Consider the following 17,882-nt stretch of genomic DNA (forward strand, 5'->3'; position numbering starts at 1 on the left):
TTGTTGAATATTTATGAAAATCGACTTTTAAACATCTTTGAGACGTCTTCATGAAAGGATTAGCAACGGCACTTTGAATTGGTCTCGATACGCTTATGAAAAAACCATTTGCCCCCTTGAATCACCATAAAACACCTCCAATTTCCAAAGGGTTAGTGGATATATCTAGAGAAGAAATGAATTATGAAAAAAATGATTTGAAAAAATATTTGATTTAAATTTATCATTAGTCGAATTTTTCTTCGAAAAATTAGACTATTACGGTAGGCATGACTAGAAGAAAAATTTGGGGCACATCATTTTTCTTTCCCATGTTTTGAGACCTCCTGAACACGATTAGGATGGTTTTTCGAATGTCTGTAGTTTATATATATATATATATATCTATATATCTGTTTAAGCTACAATTCTTATTTTCGTCTCTCGAGCAATTGCTATGGGTCCGATTTGGTTCGAAATTAGCATACATGGCTTTTTTGGCGGCGGATTGATGTTATTAGAGTTTGGTTGAAAACAAATGAATATTTAGAGGGGTCGCAGTGCGAAAAAAGTGGTTTTTGACCTTTGCTCACCACTGCAGGTCAAACGAAAATCGACTGAAAAATGAAATTTCACATGTAGGTTCAATTAGTTGCGAGATGATTTCCCGTCTAAGGTCGAAACTTTCCATCTCCACCCCTCTCCATTTTATGGTCATTTTTGTTATATTTTCTTATTTTTTTGCCAGAAAAAGTTTAACTAGAGGGTTCGAACTTCGCATGCAAATAGGGGTGATGTTGAAGAATTGTCTTTCTCAAGTTCAAAGTTTTCTTCTTCAGTTCTTCTAGCACAAAACGCCCGAAATCATTTTGATCTTTGTTATTGTTGAACTGGACCGCCTCCCATTTAATGAATAATACGAGTATGATCGTTGCTAGGGTGATTTTTTTTACTTCCCATTTTCGAAATTTCTTGTCATTATGACAATTTTTCCTTTGTTGTCAATTGGAATTGAACAAGAGGGTTCGAGACCACCGGGTCTATTGAAATTATGAATTTTCATTCGAGAGAGAGAGAGTTAACTTGTGAAATGAAAAGTTATTGAGGAATAACAAATTTTCCATATAAAGAAATAAGATTGAGAATTGATATCATTTCCAAGAAATTCATTTTATCGAAAGATTTGTTTGTGTATTAGTTAAATTCTTCATTCGACGAAAAATTCGACTTTCGTGATGGAGCTCTGCTGCTCACGGCTTTTTATATATAATTAGGTTTTGTACAAGACATAAAACAGGCGATTATCACACGGAAATTAATACCTATAACTTTGGTAATGGTTTATTCTAAACATTCCAAAAAATGCGTTTTGATAATATAACATAGTTAATACTTCTTGCAATAATAAAGAGGGCTATAGATTTTACCACTTTTGAAATTGCCATGAAACAAAGAAAACAAATTGTTTTCCAACAAATGCTGAAACCGGTGTTTACCTACGTACTCAGAAGCATTGTTGATGCTCGCAGGTACATTCGAAATAGCTATCCCCATAACAACCTAGAGAGAGAAGATTCAAGAGGACGAATCCTTTTGAGTTATTTATTCAAAAAGCTTCTATTCAATAAGACTCTTAGTTTCAATACATTTATAATGATTTATGATAGAAAGAAATTGTTCATTATGGTACAAGAGGCCATCACTGAAACTTAACCATGGAATTTTCAAAAACTACTCCCGCATATCAAAAGTAAATTACGAGGTCAACGTTTTTGTTCACCCTCAGAAGCGGTTGGTGTGTTCAAATCACTTGTTTTGGAGGTAGCTGAATCGGAATGTAAAAATTGATTCAAACGCATGCAAAAGGGTATTGAAAAATAATAAAACCATAACCGATTTATTTTTATTTGTATATCTGAAAACTTAAGTTATAACCCTCGTATACACCTTGTATTAATAACAATTTCGGCTTTTTGCTTTCGATTTTACAAGAAAATATCTCGAGAAAATATTCATGTAGAGTTATGAATATGGGGGATATCATTTATTTGATTTGTTTCAGTCGTATTCGGTAAATATGTCAGGGCCGGGTCCGCAAATATTTCAAATGAAAATGATTTTGCATAAATACGTTCTAATATAAAAAATTATTGTAATCTTTATGTTATTAGAGAAATCGTCCAATTAATGTCCGATTAATTACGCTGCTGCCATAATTAATATAAATTGGAGCTAATTATTTTTTAATGAACACGATATTGACTCAAGTTGTTTATTATTGTAAAAGACGATAAAAATTTTGAAAATATGAAAAAATATACGTTCTAGTAATGGATTTGATTCAATTCTCATAGATGTAATAGTAACATTTAAAAAAAAAGGAGCATGCTGACATTGAGAAACAGAATCGTTTTGATGGTCAAAGTCATAATTTAAGTGGTTATGGAAACTTGTTGTATTAGGTATATATATATGATATGCACATTTTAATCTACTACAAACAGAAGTTTTGAACAGTTTAAAATTGTTTATAAAGTTAGAAAATGAGGTCGTCACTGAATATATTTATTTTCACTTTTACTGGTTTTGTATTGACATATGGAAAAATGATACGTGAGTATTCTTTTTAAATCACTTATTTCAAAATGGTTTTTCCAAATTTAGTAGATTATTTGTAAATTTGCATCATCGTTATTTTCCCTTATTCAAGTTGGGGTGTTAATTACTCAACATCAAAAAGACTAGAGTTTTTTCTTATTGAAGTGTTTGAAAGCATCACTGACTAGCCGTGTCGGCATTTTTTGGCTGAAATACGAGTTTTTTGTAATCGATACGTTTGTTGACCGTTGTTATATCTACTGGTTTAGTTTTTCGTTTATGTGTATGTTTTGCTAACGATAAGAATGACGCTCTGTTCTTGTTTAAAGAGGTCTAAAAAGTGTATCGTATTTTTACTAGAGTCAGTCGGTTATTTGCTTTTCTTGTAAACGTTCGAGTTACGAGTTTTAATTAAAGTATTCAATTTTCACGAGTTTATTATTTACTTCACCTGATCCACAAAAACTCTACAACATTTCTATCGAGGGAAACTCTTTTCTTAACGAAATGATAGTTAAATTAGCGTATCTCGTTCTGTGGTTTAGTACCAACAAAAATTATAACTGACGTTACCTTACTGAATGTAATCTGGTTATAAAAAAAAATAAATAATCCTGCAAATCAGTAACTTTACAAGAAAAAGGAAATTTCACACAAAATGATTGAAGTTGAAACAGTTATGAAGGAATTTTTCCTCTTTATGTCGTAGATACAATCAAACCTCTTCGTTCATTTCTTCGTCGATTGTGAAATGCGTTCGTCCCGAGTACTTCTTTAATCTAGCAAAGAGATGGTAATCACTGGAGGCCAAGTCTTGACTGTAAGGGTGCTGTGAGGCAGTTTTACATCTACATATGAATTCTCTACACCATTTGCACACTTATACACTTATCTCTTTCACACCTACCAAAACAAAAATGAACGGAACGGAAATTGGGAGAAAGAAAGTCAAACTACTCGTCAGTCTATCCAGATCCTGTCTAACAGCATTCCTAGCGTCCCCAGCTCCTTGGTAACCTTATTTTGTGGACAACCCTAGGATTTATAGATTGCGGAGTCCATTTTTTGTATCAATAATACTTGATAATTATAACCACAGGGGTAGAAATGACAGCGACAGCCCGTTGTTCAAAATTTTGGAGACGCACAATTAAGGTAAAAAATATGGCCGCCACCGCTGACTTATATATACCAGCTTCACTGGGGTCTATTTCGAAGCAAACCATTTTGAAATTACAATAATCGAATTATTAGTCCCTTATCTAGTTCTTATTGAATTTGGGTGCATTAAAAGCGGCAATAAAAATATTAAATCGTAACTTTAACAGGTGTTATGGGTTGTGGTTACTGTAATTTACGCAAATGGAACCAAATAAGATTTACATTTAATGAGAATAATTTGAATATTACTTTTATGCATCGACCTTCAAATTTTTTCGACGGTTATCGTCACTTTTTGTCTTAATGGCTTTTCGGGATAAATTAAATGTCTTTACGATTTATATTCCGACTAAGGAGACGCATCTGGGTATTTAGAATGAAAATACCGGTCAGGGAAGGTAACAATGTGGTTTAGTTCGTTGTTAGTTCTTTTTGTAATTCACTGTGATGGTTATTCTTTACGTACGTATGTAATATCTTTAATCAATCCACCTTTAATCACTAGTTAGATTTTCCTTTAGCTATAAGTCCCTAAAGTTGCATAACAAAATATTTAATTATTAAATATTCGTCCAGTAAAATGACGATTCAATTAATAGCAATCCTGCATTTTTCAATATAAAATAATTTGTAGACTCTCGCATATTTGTCAAAATCAGAGACTATTAGAATAAGTCAAGATTGCAAAGTACAAAATGAAATTTTAACCACTTTAGAGCAAGATTAAAAATGCAGAAATATTCGGTACGTCCTGCCCTGTTCTACAGCAAGTACTTAACTCGCCTGTGCATAAAAACAATAAAGGTGTTAATGGTATACATGGTATTCCATTATTTTTATGTTTGAAACTGCTCGTTCCACCAACTCCCTGTGCTCATGCATTGGATTCATGCATTCATTTTCCTTCTAGAAATATTTTTCTTCGTGTAATATACGTTTGTTTTCAATCTATTTCAAGGCAATAATTCGGCATAGCACAGCCCCATCCAGGTACTGAAAACTATGGCAATCATCGCGTCGACAATTTTTTCATAGCCAAAATTCATGCAGGGTATGACTACCACGCGCACCTTCAATCGGCGGTGGATTTTTGTCAAGTTTTATCTAGTCGTTTTTGAGGCGCCTGGATATGGATCAACAACAAAACAAAACTCGTTAAAACAATTTTTTAGAAGAAGAAGAAGAGCTACTAAACACAACTTCCAGGCGCTCTATTATTTCTCCGCGCATTTATTTTCCAAAAGGAAGGACCCGATAAACTAGCGATAATTTTCTTTTTCCATTTTTCCAAAAGTCGCTTTTACAATGGTTATCACAAAATTACGAGTCCAATAAGGCTGAAATTTCATCAGTAGTCGTCTACGAGAAAATAAATGTTATGAAATCTGAAAATATTTTCCAGAGTATTATTTGGACCACTTTATTACTTATATTTTTTACCACAATTCTAAACGACTAGTGGTTTATAAATTTATAAGTTTATAACAGCATTTTGTATTCTTATCTGACCACCCTGTACACTGAATTATTATTTAATTAAAAGTATGTTTCTATTCATATTTACTATTTCATTTACTTGCTTTAATTGTTTATAAATTAACTTTTATTTTTTCTATTAATTAATGGGCCTTCGGGCCGTAATATAATGAATATATGAATAAATTTATCAATATTTCAATTTTTTATCTTATTCAAATGTTATATTGTAACTTCCTCTTCGGAATTTGAAAATTAATGTTATTTTTTTTTCATTCTTTACGATGAATTTTTCCGAAAGTCAATACCTCAAATTATTCTTTTTTGTTGTAGCTGAATATTTTCCTCTATGTAATAGATACGATAAAAACTTGAATGATTGCCTACTCACTGCCACTGAAACTATAAAACCTTATTTAAGTAAAGGTATACCCGAACTAAAAATACCTTCTTTCGAACCTTTCATAATACCAGAAATAAATTTGGAACAAGGAACTTCGGCTTTAAATTTTAAAGCGACGTTGATAAATACAGAAATATATGGTCTCACAGATTATACATTCACCAGATTTGAGTAAGTTGGGTTTTGTAAAATATCTCTTAATTTAAGCATATTCTCTTAATGGATCATTTATTTTGTAGTTTTGACGTCTCGAATCTACAATTTTTCTGCGATTGTAACATAAATTGTCTAACTTTGAAAGGCAATTATACTGTTTCTGGTAAAATTTTCGTAGCACCTATTCTTGGATCTGGTACTTTCACAGCCTCTGTTGGTGAGTAAAGATTTTTTATAATATATTTCAAAAGTAACATCTTCTTTATAGAGAACTGTAACGCTTCCGTTTATCAAAAAGTAAAAATAGAAAAACTTAGAAACGATAAAGACTTCATAGTCCCCACCCTTACTAACAGCAGCATAAATGTCAGTGGACCTAAAGCAAATTTACAAGGACTCTTTAATGGCAACAAACAATTAAGTAAGATATATATTATATATTAAGTGAATTTACATTTTATTGTTATCATTTTTTTAAGGTGAAATCACAAATAAAATCATTAACGACAACATAAACGAACTATTCCAAGATTTGAAACCCGTTTTAGAAAAGATTATGACAGAAATTATAGAAGATATGCTTTTAAAAGCCATCGAAGGACAAGTACCATTTGATGAATTATATCCACCTCTACCCTGATCATATCCTAAAAAATAAACTTAAAATTTTATTACTTGGTTTAATTATTACCTCAATTATGAACTATAAATTCAAAAATGCGCATCCGTTATTTTATTCTACAATAAAAAAATCGATTAATAACATCGGACTAACACACCGAGATGTGAATAACTATAATTTTTAGAAAAACCATCGACTATTATATTAACTGTTATATCAACATCCGAAGTCAGAAACTGTATTAGAGTAGTGTCAGTGTAGATGTGGTAAAACCACAGAATTCCTGTGGTATAACATCGAAACATTCGATTAATCGTCTTTTCATTACACTCGATTGCAAAGATTAATATGGCGGACGGTAATGTTTACTAGTTGAAATAGTTACTATTAAAAAATAATTTAGTTAAAATAAATAAATTTATTAAAACAAGATATCGATTTAGATATGGCAGCTGTTTGGACAGCCCTAGAAAAACGAAGACTTTTATATGCTTTATACCAATACGGTCCGGCTAACATAGATGCTTTACATGAAATGATACCAACGAAAACTAAAACAGAAATAAAAGTATTGTGTGAAGAACATAAAAAATTATCTCTACTAAAACCAGACGAAAACTCCAAGGCCCCTGCTGTCAAATTATGGCTTCAGCTTTTCAAGAAACTAAGAAGAACACAAACCAAACCCGAAGATATAGTGCCCAGAGTTTTGAAATATATAGCCTTATTTGAAAAGGGTCGGCCTTTATCATCTATAGATCTAAAACAGTGTTATTTGGCTTTAGCCAGTATGTGCAGAGGACTGGATTTTGAACAATTAAATGAACCTAATAATTATTTTTTATTTGAATGTTTATCACAAATGGCCAAACATTTGAAACATGGAGAGAGCAGCTATCTTAGGAAGCACATTAAAACTCTAACTAAATTTAGAGATTTGTATAAACATAAAACAAATCCCAAATCAAAAATAGAAAACTCTTTGGTTCTCAATCCTTTGGGAATACCAAGTGATCTTTTACAATTGCCTGATGCTGCTTTTATGACAGACTAAGGAACATGTAATTTTAAGATAAGTATTGATAAATTTTATGATTTTTGTTGGTTTTTTTCGTCATAAATAAAATAAAAATTCAATCAATATTTTTTTTATTCTTAATAATAGAAGCATCTGTGGTTTATATCAAAACTTCTCTGTAATACATACTACTAAGTTGAAATTTGCAAGTTATACTTTAAGAGAATTGTCAATATTGTAAATTAAATATAGTTTCCTTATCATAATTAAATCATTTTATATATATTAAATAAGTTTATTAAATGTCGAGATTCTAAAATTTTACATTAAAAATGTGTATTGAAAAAGAAACAAAACAAATATCAGTATATTAATTATTTATTTGAATTATACATATACATTTAAAAAAATTTTGCTCCTTGAATATCATCTTCCAAGATTAGTTCACATTTTCTTTCATTCTCCAGAACCTTTAAAGCTTTAATAAGTACATCCTGATTCATCCCGAAAAAGATGAGATCTGTAACATCATCTCCTTGTGTAAGTTCATAGAAAGTCACTACAGTATTCTGCATACCTCTATCGCAAATAGAATCGTATATTATACTGGCCCATTCTTCTAATGTGTGCCAATATATTTCCCATCTATTTTTGGATTTATCGACGGGGGCTGCGTTACCGCTTTTTTGTAATTCGCTCAAAATTGATATTATAACGTTCTGTTCTAGCTTTCTATTTATTGTGGTGTTATTGAATAGAGGATTCTGGTTTGTTTCTCTTACATCTATAGTATACGTTTTGGTTTTTTCACAATAGTTCAATATTAATGATTTCCACGCCGTTACTTGTTTAGCTCTAGTCTCAGGATGAGGTTGTAACGTGAAAAAGGGTGGAAAATTATATTGCCAAGGCCATTCTATATCTACTTCAGGCATATTTGGAATTTATTAGTATTATGACATTACTTTTTCAATCATTTACTCGACTTCGTTTTGTTCGAAACCTATGTCTAATATATTAAGCTATTCAGCCAACTATTTTTATTCAGGTAGACACATAAATAACTCTATGGTTAATTTGTTGATGCACATATTTGCTCGGTATTATTCGATAATTAAACTTAGAAATTACTAGAATGCTTTATAAACAGGTTTGATATACTAAATATATTTTATAGATGCATTTAAATGTTTATATATTTAACAAGTTTCTTAATTCTCATAGATTACACTAATGTATTCTATGGTTCCTCGACCACAAAACTAAGATTTTTTATAAGGATCTTCTCTTTTAATTCAAATAATATAGTAAAACGAATATCTTGTCAATTGCCATTATAGTATGAAAAATGTACTAAGAACTAATTAAACGTGAAACTCAATATATGAAATTAATATTATAGTACTTACATCTCTTTTATTTAATATGATCAATTTGTCAATTTGATAGAATCCTGTTTTCCTCTACCAAATATTACCATAGTTTAAGATCTTACAATATTTTCTATATTGACCCAATTATCCTGTGTAATTTATCGATGATCAAAACTAAGGAATTGAGTTTGTAGTATATCTGTACTTGAGATTAATTTCTTATTTTTTTAATTTTAATTTGGAAGTTAAATATAAAAATGACCCCGAAGGCGTATTTAACTAGAAGAACACATTTTTCAGCATGCCACAGATTACACAGGTTCTTTTTCATTTTCACTCCAATAATTCCATATTTTCACATTCATGTTTAATTTTAGTTTGCATCTCTCGGACGAAGAAAACAAAGAAATTTATGGGAAATGTAATAATATTCATGGCCATGGTCATAACTACATAGGTGATTTTGTTTAAAGTCCTACTAAGAAATTTGTGTATAGTGTTTTCATTTGTAGTTAAAGTGACTGTGTTTGGTGAAATTGATGAAGCTACAGGTATGGTAATGAATATGGCGGATCTAAAACGAGACATGGAGGAAGCTATTATGAAACCTATGGATCACAAAAATCTCGATTATGATGTCGAATATTTCTCAGATAAACCCAGCACGACTGAAAATCTGAGTGTATTTATATGGAAACAAATGAAAAATGTGATGAACAAACCAGAACTGTTACATCAAGTAGAAATACATGAAACTGAGAATAATATCGTGATTTATAGAGGAGAATGATGCTAGTAAGAATTGAATTAATCACTTTATATTAACATAACTAAGCTTTTACATAGTAATAGATAAATCACAGATAATTTTCAACTCAATGATGGGGACAGATTGGTATCTAGTACATCCGTTTTGTATTTCAACTTATTTTTTTCGTTAGATTCGCTCAAGTTTTCTGTTAAAACTCTATCTTGTCTCTGATCCTTTACAGATTCTGAAACATAGAATATTTAAATATAAACTTTCAATCACATTAAAAATGTTCCAAAAATTAATTTAATATTACATATTTAATTCTTGGTGGTGCTATTTATTAGATTTTTTAAAATAAATAAGTGAAAAAAAGTTTTGCTAATAAATTTGTTATTATTTCAGATGATAATAAAATACATTGAAACAAGGTGCATTTCTTCTAAAATAATATTGTTATAAGCTTATCTACATTCCCAAATGAAATATTTTTCATGAAAATATATTTATTTATTGAAATTATATTTATATGTAATTAAATATTACTTACTATTGTATGGAGTATATTTATCTGAAAGCCAGTTTTCTAAATTGTAACCAACTACCCCAACTAACGCCGCGAATGGTAAAGTAACGTACGGTGCATAGGTCCTAAGTGCGTTATATATAATCGGCCACATTTTATGAGGAAAATTATTTTTTATAAATTGGTTATTTAATGTTGTTTTTTAATACTAAAAACAATATTGACATATAAAGTTTAATATCAATCTTCTTTTTTAACTCATAACTATCTTTTATAATTATGTTGATTTGATCTACCAATGCCAATAAAATTGTACATGTAGCTTCTATATGAATTAACCAAGACCATTAAGAAAAAGAAGAATGATGACATTCGATTTTGGGAAATTCAAATACTGAAAGTTTTAGTACAATTTTGGAAATTGGTCAATTTAATAAACTTTATAAATTAAATTCTCTTGTATCAATTGAAAAAATACGTGAAAATTAAATAAAACAGTAAATGTTTTTTTGTATAAATATATTTATTAATAGAATTATCACAGTTATAAACTGATTAGAAAAATCGACGTACATTTGGCAATAGTGAAAATGTAGTAGATAGTAATAAACTTCCGACTTTGTTTTTAAGAAAACCCAACAACCGGAAATCTGTCTAAAATTTTCTTCATGGTTTCAGGAAAAAGTGCCATAAATTTGAACCGTTCTCCCATCTTGTCCGCATCTATGAGGATGCTATAACATTTATTTAAGTTGTATAACTCCCTGGAACTGGTGAGATTCTCTTTCAGAGCCTTAAATCGTAACTCTAAACCTGTTTTGAGGAGGAAATCTCTTTGATTCACTGGACCCAATGTTAAAATTCCTTTTACTTCATCTGCTACCTATCAAAACAATAAATTCACAAAATTTTGTATTACTAGTATAAGCACAACACTTACTTGTCTAATAGAACTGAAATCTACATCTGCTGTCAGATCAGCCGAGCCTGGTTGAATCAAAGGATCAACTTGTTTATGTTTTTTAAAAGCTCGAAACGTATCAGTACCAGATCCGTAATGACCGTAATCACAAATCAATGCCAAACCACCTTAAAATTGATTTTTTTTTTTAATTATAATCCAAAACCCGAATTTATAACTAACCAGAATACTTCAATCTCTCACATATATCTCTTTGGATGATCATAGAATCGGGCGATATTTCCACATGGTCTCTTTTTTCGTGGGGACTAATCAGTTTCTTCTGTATAGGAGTTTCATGACGTGAAAGAACGTACCTTAAAAACGTTTTTATGGGATAAAATAAAGCAGACATTAGAAGAAAAAATAATAAATTTATGTGTAGTAGTATAGAGCACAAAAATGAATAAATTCAATTAAAATGAAATATATAAAAACAATAATGGTTTAAAAGAAATTTTAAACGTTTTCCATGTAGACTTTTTTTACATGCTATCTCCTTGAAATGGAATGTATTGAGAAAATATAAATAAAAATTATAACCAAATTTGGCTAATGCAGGGTGTCATATACAATGCAACCGAACATAATATATTGTAACTTCTTTTCTTGCTGCAGAAGTGGGGATTCTAAGTATTTACAATTGATCTTTTTATCCCACTCATTTTATAAAGTACAAGATGCAGAATGATTATAGCTGTCAAATATCTTCATATATCATACTTTAGGTTTCCCTAGTCTCTCACCATTCAAAAGAATGTAGATAGAGATTTTGTCCTCTACTTAGCAGTTTCAACCCCTATACCTTATTCCAGTAACTAATTAGCTCTTAATATAACACATACTTATACTTCAAGATGAGCAAATGGATATTACAATATGTATTACCTAAATTTTGGTTCAAGATTCTCATTATTCAGCTCATAACTTGGATCAATATCTATGAGCACTTCTTTGTACCCACTGTATGTTTTGTGAAATTTGTGAATAGGTAAAGCATCAAAAAACTCGTGGGCAATTAGTAGACTAAAACATCTCGGTACATCACTCAATTGCTTGTACCAGTTTATAGGAATACCTTCCTTTGTTATACCTATAAATATATTTTGATAAAAAATTTCACATAAAATTAAAAAACTTACTTACCTGTTCTGTATACTGGAACTTTTTCGCCTATAAGTGTACTTTGATTACAAAGCTTTTTTGCTTGTATTTCACTTAATGTTGGACTTACTTCAACTAATTGCAAACTTGTTTTTTGAAGAACTTTAAAATGGTTGAACACTTTTAAAATGTCACTAGCTAAAGTTCCTCTGCCTGGACCAAGTTCTATAAGTTGAAGGGGTTTGGGAGATCCCATTTTTTGCCACTCGTTCAGTAACCATACTGCTATCATTTCACCAAACATCTGAGAAACTTCAGGAGATGTTATAAAATCTCCAGTTTCTCCAAACATGTCTTTCTGCATGTAGTAACCAACTGTAGGATTAGTGAGAACTTCCTTCATATAATCGGCTATAGTGATAGGTCCTTTGACTTTGATTTTTTGATATATTTGTCGAGGTAAATAATTTTCATCTTTTATAAGTTTTTTTTTAACTGAATAATAACTTCTGTATACGTTTAAATAACGAAGGGTGGATTTTGTTTGTAACAAGTAGCTAAAATTCATGTTTTATTAAAAATTTAATTTTTCATTATTACTGAACTTCTCTAAATTGTCAGATTTATTATAATATAGTTTTGACGTTTACTTTATATTTTTACACTAAATTTTTGTAAATACCTAAATCTTCTTCTTTTTATGTGTTCGGTTATAACATGAATGATAATTGACCCAATATCAAAAGATAAAAAAATTATGATCAAGATTGTAATTGAATCTCTTAGGTTAGGTTAGGTATTAGGTTATAATACTCTTCTTTATAAAAGGTAGTGTCTAGTGATGCGAATAGGCGGACGATTAATTTTTTATTTTCAGTAAAAAATTGTTCGAGTAGATTTATATTATTTATTCGTATTAAATACCCTACAAAAATAAAACAAGAATTTCGAATTGTCATAGCAAGTAATTATTTCAAAAATGGTTTTTTATTCTGGCAGCGGGGGAGCTGTAGGCTTCGGTACACTATTCGTCGTTACTATCATCTTACTGACCGTGAACAATTCTATAGGAACTTCTCGTATATATCCTTCGTAATGGGGAGTGATATTTTTAGAATTAGACAAGTCTCTAAACGACGAATTTCTACTTAGAACGTTACTGATGTCGCTTCGTGAATGGGCTGAAGCTAAAAAAAAAGGTTTTTCTCGTGACATTCCTTTATAAACTACCCCTACACCAACTCTTACAATTACACGCGTTTCGATAATCGAGTTGTCATCTTCAGAGACCAAACCCTCCGCCAGTCTCTGAAGACAATAACTTAATTATTGAAACGCGTGTAATTGGGAATTTTGGTGTAGTGAAAAATCATTATCGAATACCTGTAGCACTATCACTATTGTGGTCTAATCGATCTTTTTTATGCAAATCCAAATTTTTAGCCAAAGACCAACTCAAAACGTTATCTATCGTTTTGTCCCTTTCATTTTCATGAAGTGGCTCGGTGTCCGGAAGATCAGTTAAAGTCCTTCGATTTGTTTGTTGGTACATGTTTTCGAAAATTTCTTCCGTTCTACGCGTCAACGGTATAATTACGGTCTGTTCGCGCAAAGTTGCCGTGGGTTCGTAAATGTGATGACCGAATTGTTCCATGGTACTAGTACCGGTCCGACCCGTCAGTTCCATGATGCCGATTTGAGTAGTACGTACGTGATAAGGAAAATTCTTATTTGCTACAGAGGGCATTGTTAGAATCTAGAAAAAAATGAGTTTCGGGCACCGAAAAATTTTTAGAAGATATAATTTTACCAAAAACATCAAGTGCCCTCCGAATGATATGAAAAGAAGTATTGCAAATACCACCGATTCTCGTACCCATTTGTCAATGTACGTATTTGCTGATATGATGAAAGCCGGTCCTGCTACAAACCAGACCGTTCCAAAAACGTTGAACGGATAATAAAAATTTCCCTGAAATACAAGATTTGTTATTGATCTATTTTTGATATTGAAAAACAAAATATTTTTTGATAAGATTTGACGATATATTTCACAAAACTATGGATGACAAAAAAAGGAAGCAATTTTATTATTAGACAACAATAAGAGGTAAAGACTATAAGTTAGGCAATATGTTATACATACATGTATGAGTAGTTGTATGTAATAAATAATTTTATTTTGACGCCATCTTTGTTGTAATAGCGACATCTAAATATTTTAGATTGTCAATCGTATTTCTTTTGATATACGGACGGACTTACCTTTTCAGGAAAACGCTTAAGTGTGAAAATAGTGGAATAAATGAACATACACCAAGCAGCCACTCTTAGTATAATCAAACCGTAACCCGCAGGTGATTCGTAAAGATATAATACTTCACCTGGATCGAAAACCTTGAAAAAATTTTCATATTTTCATCCCTATACTGATTTTCGTAATAGTTCGTACCTGTGATTCGTATATAAATAAAGCGGCGTAAGTAACAGTGTACATACACATGAATACTGTTAACTTTACTGTACCACGTACAGGTAACCGTCCTCTAGTAACTGTATAACCTTTAGCTAGAAGTAACAGGAGCAATAAAAAACTAATTTCCGATATTCCCATTAAAATTTGACCTTCAAAAAAAATATGTTAACATTGGATTTAAGAAGAAAAAAAACAATAAACTTACCGAATCGTCTTATTTTGGTAACCATAAAACCGGATATAGCCAGTTTTAGATAACAACTACTAACGAAAAGTATCCCAAATAACTGTATAGTTACAGAAAATACGAAAATTTTGTATGTGGTGTGTAATAATTGCCTAGATTTTAATTCTAAACTACAAACTACTATTCCTAGAAGAAGAAAGCAATACGCTGTTGTAAACGCCATTAAAACTGGCAAAATATCTGGAAAACAATAAGTTTTATAAAATATTATAATGTTTAGTTTTATTTATTTTTAAAACACACTTTATAAGCCGAAAACGATACAATAAATTTCGAATTAATTACTAAATATACAAATATTTGGCTATGATTCCGTATCTGCCTGGTTTCGGATCATAATAAAAACACACTTAGCTTAGCGTTTTCGATGTCGTAGAATCCATTTATCAAGGTCTCAGATATCGGATATTAGTACTTCTGGTTGTTGAATTGATTGACGCCTTATTAAAACATTAATTATTGTTGTTTTTATTCACAAAACCATTTTTTGGTTAGGTTATAATAGGTTATGTTTACTTTACCCGAACCAGATGTCAACAAATTCATTTCTGACATCTTGGAATTCGATAAATGGATTTAGTGATTTCCAAAACGCCAAATTAGCGTGATTGGATTCCAATTCTAAACGGAAGTGTTTCCAAATATTTCGAAAAGTAAGTTGATTTGCTACTTACAAAATTCGTCTGCAGAAAAATGTTCGTGCCAATAATCTCCGGGCGGACCGTTTGTCATCAATATACGATATCGAATATCAATTCCCTAAATAAAAGAAGGCTGGCAACATGTTATACAGAGACAAGAAGTGATTCACATTTAGAGAAAAAAATCATTTTAAAAAACTAAAACTAGTTCCTCCTGTATATATTCTTCGATGATTTGTATTACGATTGATTCGAAATCTAGACAATATTCTTCAATAAGGCAAAATTAAAAATCATAAGTGAATAATTATTAGAGCGATTTTGATATAAAAATAGTCATATCTTTCTAAATAACCTATTTAATTCGAAAAACTTCATATTAAACAAACGAGATCTATATGAGGAATCTAAATCTGAGCAAATATACAGGTTTTGTTATCAGCCACCCTGTAGATATCAGAAATCAGTTAGTTTGACGTTTTTAAGGTCGTTGAATTCATTTATCGAGATTCCAGATGTCTGAAATTATTACTTCCGGTTTTACCACGAACTGGATTGGTTGACAACAATCGAAATCGGACAGTAACTAATCAAATTATTGGTAAAACCGGAAGTAATAATTTCCTAGATAAGAGACTTCGACAAAATGGAAACTGTGACCTTGAAATGTCAAATTAGCGTGAGATATAAACAGGAGTATTTTCGTGGTTGCTACTTTTTTGTTGATAACTTTTATGGATAATATAAACAGTTGTCACACTGCGTGTTTACTCATTTAAGAATATACAAAGAAACGAGACTTTAGTTATAGCTTTTACCTTTCTTCCATCGCAATTGCTTATAGCAATAAACCACCATCTTTCTCTAGAACTTCTGAATCTTCTTGCGTTGTGACACATCACAGTTCGTCCTTTGCGCATGAGCTGATCGTTATAAAACGTCATAGGAGCGTATCTTTTTGTCAAACGCGATTGCTTCGCAGGTTTAATACTAATCGTGGACGTTATCTTGAATAATTAATGAATTAAAAAGTTAATTGAAATGGAAATATAACTTACTTCAGTCGTTGAAATTCCATCTGTACTTGAAAACGTTTCTTCATAAGCAGTAGTGGACATTTCATTGTCATCAAAATAAGTAGTATATTCTGAAGAAGTCGATGGAATGGTAGACCATTCGGTACTGTATTCGTTTGTAACGGCAGATTTGGTAGTTACTACAACATGTAATATTTAGCAAAACGATTTCGAAAATCCCTTTAAACAGACTTCTTGAAATCAGTTCGCCGATAAACTTTCAACCACAATTTCAAGAGTATTTTGTCATGGGGAAATCTATCGAGATTGCAGTATAACCAGTGGCGGTTCGTGGTAAAAAATTGTGGAATGTTTCCAGAAAAAAAAACTTACTTTCTACAACAAATTTCTTTTTCTCTAAAAAATTTGTGACTAAACCTATTTTTCACGTCATTTCTAAACGTTCTTTTACAGCAAGTTCACAAATTTGTTGAGTCTTTGTAAAAAAAAGAGTGTTTTGAAACAATGCAACTCCGATATATCTTTCCATTACAAACTTCCTTAGACTTGAGATAAAATAGACATGGCAACACCGCAAATCTCCATAAAAATTATTGAAATTCCTCATTTCTGAGAAAACGTATTATTTATAATGAATACCTTTTTCTTTTAATGTCTGATTTACAGGCTTCAACGTTGGAACGATTAAATTATACGTGGGCACTGTAATGGGTTTTTCTAGAAAGACGCAGCCCGACATATCTTTGTAAGATGAAAAACGCGCAGTCAGATTTATTATTTGATTTTGTCGTATATTTAGAACTCTCTCTTTTTCTTCACAAGTCTAAAATGATAATTACTAGAGATGATGTAAAAAAAATTAAAAAACAATGTTACTTTATTTGTTTTATAGACCGCTGGCCATTGCGACTCGGTATCGTAGTAAAGTAAAAGATTAGGATCTCCCTGATCTTCATTGAAGTCGATTTGATATTCAAATTGACCTTCTTCCGATAAAAAACAAAATCTAGTTAAAAATGCCCAATTCTGAAACATTATAATAAGACGCCCCATTTATTTTGTTATGTTTTTATTAAAATAAATACTCACCTCGCTAGTTTTTAAAACACCCTCTATATATTTACAATCAATTTTAATCAGAATACAAAAAAATATAACAAAAATTAACTTAAACATAATTAGAAGGAAATATCGGGGTTGTTAGCGATTACTTGGATTAGAATGTAAATAAGGAATGAATATCGACGCAAAAAGGGTTGGCATGGATACGTTGTATACAATACTATCGCTACACATTTTGTGATTACCCTCGAAAACTTAATTTTTAATTACTTATTAAATCTCAAATAAATA

The 17,882-nt window shown here is 30.8% G+C and overlaps 6 protein-coding genes across 9 annotated transcripts; 2 read left to right on the top strand and 4 right to left on the bottom strand.

The window, feature by feature from the left end:
* The first annotated feature begins 2,418 nt into the window (after positions 1–2,418).
* LOC130901500 (uncharacterized) lies at positions 2,419–6,444 on the top strand. 3 transcript variants are annotated; one of them, XM_057812936.1, is made up of 5 exons: positions 2,419–2,592; positions 5,548–5,788; positions 5,857–5,990; positions 6,042–6,194; positions 6,253–6,444. In XM_057812936.1, the coding sequence occupies exons 1-5, from the start codon at positions 2,523–2,525 to the stop codon at positions 6,411–6,413; spliced, it is 759 nt and encodes a 252-aa protein (XP_057668919.1). In that variant the 5' UTR covers positions 2,419–2,522; the 3' UTR covers positions 6,414–6,444. The 3 variants fall into 3 exon arrangements, with proteins under 3 accessions (XP_057668919.1, XP_057668920.1, XP_057668921.1); XM_057812937.1 differs by lacking the exon at positions 2,419–2,592 and adding an exon at positions 4,043–4,200; XM_057812938.1 differs by lacking the exon at positions 2,419–2,592 and adding an exon at positions 4,076–4,204.
* Positions 6,445–7,778: 1,334 nt separating this feature from the next.
* Positions 7,779–8,403, bottom strand: LOC130901501 (vacuolar protein-sorting-associated protein 25). Its single transcript, XM_057812939.1, has one exon. The coding sequence runs from the start codon at positions 8,346–8,348 to the stop codon at positions 7,815–7,817; it is 534 nt and encodes a 177-aa protein (XP_057668922.1). The 5' UTR covers positions 8,349–8,403; the 3' UTR covers positions 7,779–7,814.
* A 226-nt stretch (positions 8,404–8,629) lies between these two features.
* LOC130901502 (6-pyruvoyl tetrahydrobiopterin synthase) lies at positions 8,630–10,092 on the top strand. Its single transcript, XM_057812940.1, has 4 exons — positions 8,630–9,105; positions 9,164–9,243; positions 9,299–9,581; positions 9,943–10,092. Exons 1-3 carry the CDS (start codon positions 9,044–9,046, stop codon positions 9,574–9,576), a joined length of 420 nt encoding a protein of 139 aa, XP_057668923.1. The 5' UTR covers positions 8,630–9,043; the 3' UTR covers positions 9,577–9,581; positions 9,943–10,092.
* LOC130901503 (small integral membrane protein 12) lies at positions 9,589–10,305 on the bottom strand. Its single transcript, XM_057812941.1, has 2 exons — positions 10,088–10,305; positions 9,589–9,781 (listed from the first exon to the last, which is right to left on the bottom strand). Exons 1-2 carry the CDS (start codon positions 10,215–10,217, stop codon positions 9,657–9,659), a joined length of 255 nt encoding a protein of 84 aa, XP_057668924.1. The 5' UTR covers positions 10,218–10,305; the 3' UTR covers positions 9,589–9,656.
* A 267-nt stretch (positions 10,306–10,572) lies between these two features.
* LOC130901504 (protein arginine methyltransferase NDUFAF7, mitochondrial) lies at positions 10,573–12,931 on the bottom strand. Of its 2 annotated transcripts, XM_057812944.1 has the most exons (6): positions 12,811–12,931; positions 12,171–12,685; positions 11,913–12,117; positions 11,208–11,341; positions 11,004–11,152; positions 10,573–10,946 (listed from the first exon to the last, which is right to left on the bottom strand). In XM_057812944.1, the coding sequence occupies exons 2-6, from the start codon at positions 12,529–12,531 to the stop codon at positions 10,689–10,691; spliced, it is 1,107 nt and encodes a 368-aa protein (XP_057668927.1). In that variant the 5' UTR covers positions 12,532–12,685; positions 12,811–12,931; the 3' UTR covers positions 10,573–10,688. The 2 variants fall into 2 exon arrangements, with proteins under 2 accessions (XP_057668927.1, XP_057668926.1); XM_057812943.1 differs by having other exon boundaries at positions 12,171–12,931.
* Positions 12,932–13,021: 90 nt separating this feature from the next.
* On the bottom strand, positions 13,022–17,752 carry LOC130901152 (transmembrane protein 145-like). The gene is made up of 12 exons (XM_057812276.1): positions 17,619–17,752; positions 17,406–17,555; positions 17,169–17,352; positions 16,551–16,708; positions 16,311–16,499; positions 15,526–15,610; positions 14,810–15,031; positions 14,581–14,753; positions 14,394–14,525; positions 13,939–14,100; positions 13,512–13,884; positions 13,022–13,315 (listed from the first exon to the last, which is right to left on the bottom strand). The coding sequence occupies exons 1-12, from the start codon at positions 17,703–17,705 to the stop codon at positions 13,116–13,118; spliced, it is 2,115 nt and encodes a 704-aa protein (XP_057668259.1). The 5' UTR covers positions 17,706–17,752; the 3' UTR covers positions 13,022–13,115.
* Between the last annotated feature and the right edge of the window lie 130 nt (positions 17,753–17,882).

This window comes from Diorhabda carinulata, chromosome X, assembly GCF_026250575.1.
Source record: "Diorhabda carinulata isolate Delta chromosome X, icDioCari1.1, whole genome shotgun sequence".
NCBI lineage: Eukaryota > Metazoa > Arthropoda > Insecta > Coleoptera > Chrysomelidae > Diorhabda > Diorhabda carinulata.